At 57.1% G+C, this 4,644-nt stretch overlaps 1 protein-coding gene across 2 annotated transcripts in view; it reads left to right on the top strand.

Annotated features, from left to right (window-relative positions):
• The window catches only part of SLC29A2 (solute carrier family 29 (equilibrative nucleoside transporter), member 2), an 8,800-nt gene continuing 4,156 nt past the window's right edge, over positions 1–4,644 (top strand). Inside the window, exons 1-7 of one of the 2 annotated variants that reach the window (XM_011986927.1) lie at positions 1–16; positions 265–346; positions 1,752–1,915; positions 2,137–2,208; positions 2,597–2,731; positions 3,386–3,483; positions 3,707–3,791. In XM_011986927.1, coding sequence (XP_011842317.1) covers positions 2,154–2,208; positions 2,597–2,731; positions 3,386–3,483; positions 3,707–3,791 — 373 coding nt within the window. In that variant the 5' untranslated portion in view covers positions 1–16; positions 265–346; positions 1,752–1,915; positions 2,137–2,153. Of the gene's footprint in view, positions 17–264; positions 347–1,751; positions 1,916–2,068; positions 2,209–2,596; positions 2,732–3,385; positions 3,484–3,706; positions 3,792–4,644 lie in introns of both variants that reach the window. The other variant, XM_011986926.1, reaches the window with a different exon arrangement.

The following is a 4,644-nucleotide window of genomic DNA, read 5'->3' as shown; positions in this document are numbered from 1 at the left end:
ACGCCCCGCGGGACAGGTGAGTGGGCCCGGGTGGGTGCGGACCGGGACCCAAGTGACCGGGGGCGTTGCAGACCCGCTCCCTGGAGGCGCTCCGAGGCGCAGAGAAGACCGGATCGAACTACAATTCCCATCAGCCGACTCCCTCTGCCGCCAGAGCTGGGGTGATGGGGGTTGTAGTCCGCTCCGGAGGGGGCGGCCTGGGAGGCGGGAGGGCCCGCGGAGGCGGGTGCGTCCTCGGGGTGACCTTCCCACCGATCCCCACAGCTACCACCTGGTCGGGATCAGCTTCTTCATCCTGGGGCTGGGCACCCTCCTTCCCTGGAACTTCTTCATCACCGCCATCCCGGTGAGACTCCTGGCGGCGTGGCAGCCTCGTGGCCACAGCCAGCACCCCTTCCTCCAGCCCTTTGGGATGTTTACCGGGCGCTTCCTTACCGCGCACCTGTGACCCCTCGTTGAGCTCATTTATGGGCTGAAGCTCGGAGCCACAGAGAGGGCAATGCTTCCCGCATGACTAGGAAAGCAGAACTTCAGGAATGTCCACATCTCAGAGGGCCAAGGCCACCAGCCCACAGGGTCTGGAATGAGCAAAGGCGCTGCCCACCCACCTCCTCTATGTGTCGTTATTCCTGAGTCAGTCACCCCAAAAGTCGGTTATCGAACGTTTGATTTTCTTTGAAATACCATGAATTTCACTCATTCATGCATTCATTCATTCAACAAACGTTTAATGTGCACCTACTGTGGAGAAGGCACTGGGGACACAGGAGGAAACAGCAGGGAGTGTCTTCAGGGAAGGCAGAAATATGGGGTTTGCATTGTCTTTGGGACCGGGTTATTCATCTGTATTCACTGCAACAACTTTGCAAATGCCTCTTGGGTACTGGCTCTGTGCTGGGCCCTGGAAACCCAGAGATGAATCAGCCCCTGGTCTTGAGAGCAAGAGGGGCCAAAGAGCTATTAATAATGTAACATGATGCGCGACATTCCAGGCTTACATCAGAGTGCAGTAGGTCCCCAGGGGAGGGAGAAAGTTTCTTCTGCTTCGTGGAAGAGATTTGTAAATTGGGAGTAGCGTAGGCAGAGTGCATATGGAGGGGTGTGGTCAGTAGGGCATTCCAGGTGGAGGTGACAGCCACGCCCAAGGCAAACAGGCAAGAAAGGATTAGCCTGTTTAGAGAGAGATCCAGAGCCAGGGCTGCCTGGAGCTTAGCTGGATGGAGCAGAAGATGGGGCACAAAGGGAGACTGGGATCTGATTCTGAAGAGCTATTCTATTTGGGGCTTTGCCCTGCAGGCAGTAGGTAGGAATGAAGCGGGGTGTTGAGGAGTGAGGAGGTTAAGCAGAGGAGTGGCAGGCTATGTGCTCCAGAGAGAATGCAGTTGGTCAGCACCTAGGCCAAAGCCTGGCTGACAGTAGGTGCTCAATAAATACCCCTGGAATGAATGAATCTAGCAGCTGCTGCACGAGTGGGGATGGGGGCTGGAACCAGGGCGCTGAAGAGAAGGGGCTGTCCAAGGCTGGATCAAGGCTTATGCTGGGGGCTCTTAATGCTTGGGCTGTGTCTCAGACTTCAGCCATTTAACTCAGTGCACATTCATGGAGCCCCGACTGTGTGCCACGCGCTGGGGATAGAACAAGGACATGGCAGACAAGTCCCTGCAGACAGTAGAAAGCAATCACAAGTGAGGGGGAAGGCAGTGGGGGAAGGCTGAGAGGTGCTGACCCTCCGTCACCTCCCCACCTGGCAGTACTTCCAGGTGCGACTGGTCGGGGCCAGCAACAGCACAACCAGGATCCTGAGCACCAACCACACAGGCCCGGAGGATGCCTTCAACTTCAACAATTGGGTGACGCTGCTGTCCCAGCTGCCCCTGCTGCTCTTCACCCTTCTCAACTCCTTCCTGTACCAGTGGTGAGAGGCCTGCCCTGGCTCCTGTGCCCCCTGCCGACGCAGCTTCATTGAGGCCTTCCCCCGTGCCCCCCATCCCCCAGCCCTACTGCCCAGCCCTTCCCAAGCCCCCTCTGGCCTGAGCCCCACTGATCCTCTCTGCCCCCTTCTGAGCAGCATCCCGGAGACGGTGCGCATTCTGGGCAGCCTGCTGGCCATACTGCTGCTCTTTGCCCTGACGGCAGCGTTGGTCAAGGTGGACATGAGCCCAGGACCCTTCTTCTCCATCACCATGGCCTCCGTCTGCTTCATCAACTGTGAGCACCTTCACCCCCTCCCCAGCCAGCCCATGCAGGGCTTCAGCCTGGCTGCATCACTGAAAGGGCCCGGCATATCTGAGAAGGGAAGACAGCATCATGGTCACTCATATCCCTGGTGAAGAAACTGAGGCCCAGAGGGAGGGGAAGAGTCACTTGTCTGGTGACCTAGGAGCAGGCTTCCTGGTCGACAGCCCCACAAACCAATGGCTGCACCTCAGAAAAGGACTGAATGGCGGGTGTTGCCCCAGAGTGCCCAGAGTCCCTAGGGAAGCTCACACCTGTGCAACCTTGTCCAGAGTCCCCTGTGCATCCTGCCGACACCTCCTCCAGGGAGCCCCTGAGTCCTGCCTAGTTGAGCAGCAGCCCCCATCCCTGTCTTCCACAGCCTTCAGTGCAGTCCTACAGGGCAGCCTCTTCGGGCAGCTGGGCACCATGCCCTCCACCTACAGCACTCTCTTCCTCAGCGGCCAGGGCCTGGCTGGGATCTTTGCTGCCCTTGCCATGCTCCTGTCCATGGCCAGTGAGTGCACTTGGGTGGCTGGAGGGCTGGGGCGGCCTCTGAGGTTTGGGGAACAGAGAGGGCATGTGAGAGCAAGACACCTAGGTTCTGGGTGAAGATGGAGGTAAGAGGGTGATATGGAGATGGGGATTGGGTCTGGGGCTAGGGAGTGGGGCTCATGGGCCCTGCAGTGAGGAGTAATAACCAAGCGAGGACTGGGTTAACTCAGGGACAGGGGCAGGATTCCTGGGGCCAGTACTGGCATGCGGCAGCAGGTTGAAGTTGAAGGATGAGGGGATGGGTTTGGGATTCAGATAGTCTTGGATTTGAATCTGCTTCACCGCTTACCAGCTAGGGGCACTGGACAAGGCTTGTCACCGCTCTGTGCTAGTTTCCCCACCTACGTGATCGTTCTAGCTCCCTGCTCAGATTATAATGAGCATGCAATAAGAGAAGGCTCCTGGCACATAGTACGTGCTCAACAAAAATGACATGTAGGGGAAAGTGGGAGAAGGGCAGGGCTGCTCTGGGGCCCTGTACAAGATTCCCATTTTCAGTGAAGGGAGGCTGGGAGTGGGTTTGAGAAGTGCACAATGGGAAGTGGGACAAGAGTTGGAAGCCCCGTGGGAGCCGGTAGGACCAGGTGCCTCTTCTGCAGCTGAAGTTTCTCCGCAGGTGGCGTGGACGCCCAGACCTCCGCCCTGGGGTACTTTATCACGCCCTGTGTGGGCATCCTCATGTCCATCATGTGTTACCTGAGCCTGCCTCACCTGGTGAGCCTGCTGTTGGGCTTGAGGCCCCACCTTAAAGCATCTTGGATAGAGTCCTGAGTCTGAGACCCTGAGAGAGGCCAGGGGAGGTGGAGGAGACCTGGCCTCAGCCCTGACCCCCAGAGAAGACACTGAGGGACCCCAGCCTCCAGGCCAATGATGTGGGCAGGGATCCAGACACCTCAGGCAAGCCAGGCAGGCCCAACACTTTCCTGTCCTTCTGCAGAAGTTTGCCCGCTACTACCTGGCCAATAAACCATCCCAGGCCCAAGCTCAGGAGCTGGAGACCAAAGCTGAGCTCCTCCAGTCTGGTAAGCCCTGAGAGCCACCTCCCCTGGGAAGCCGTTCCCTCTGTTCCCAGCCAGAGCCCACCCCTAGTAGCCTTGTGCAAACTGGAAGATCATGAAGGGAAGTTGGTAGGATTAAAGTCATCCCTGCTGTTGTTTGGGCCTCAGTTTCCACCTCTATAAAATGAGGAGGCAATAGAGCTTCCATGCATGCAAACTTTGGATCCAAAGACCTCTGAATTTGAGTACTGGTTTCACGTCTCAGCTGTGTGGCCTGAGACAAACCACTTAGCCACTGCAGCCCTCTGAACCTCAATGTGTCATTTGTAAAGCAACGGTAATGAGATAATCCATCTAAGGTGCTTTGCTCATCGCCCGACCCATGCATGCGCTTCCTGGTAGCTATGCATGTTTCCATCATGAATTCGCTTCGCCTGCAGCCTGGGCTGGAGGAAGGGCACTTGTTTTTTTTTGGGGGGGGCGGGGGGAAGGGGGTGCGGTTTGTTGTTATTTTGAGGCAGCATCTCACTCTGTCACCTGGGCTGCACTGCAGTGCAATCACAACTCAACTGCAGCCTCGACTTCCTGGGCTCAAGTGATCCGCCTCAGTCTCCCGAGTAGCTGGGACTATAGGTGCAGGCTGCCATGCCCGGCTAATTTTTGTATTTTTGTAGAAATGGGGATTTACCATGTTGCCCAGGCTGGTCTTGAACTCCTGGGCTCAAGCAATCTGCCCACCTCAGCCTCCCAAAGTGTGGGGATTACTGGAGTGAACTACCATGCCCAGCTGAGGATCACTTGTTTTAACTGCTGGGAATCTCCCTTCGTTGGGCCTGACTGTCAGGAAACCTGGGTCACAAGCATGACCCCCTCCCCC

This window comes from Mandrillus leucophaeus, unplaced genomic scaffold, assembly GCF_000951045.1.
Source record: "Mandrillus leucophaeus isolate KB7577 unplaced genomic scaffold, Mleu.le_1.0 Scaffold30, whole genome shotgun sequence".
In the NCBI taxonomy this organism is placed as follows: Eukaryota; Metazoa; Chordata; class Mammalia; order Primates; family Cercopithecidae; genus Mandrillus; species Mandrillus leucophaeus.
The sequence above is the reverse complement of the archived record's forward strand: the minus strand, read 5'-3'. Positions and strand labels throughout refer to the sequence as shown.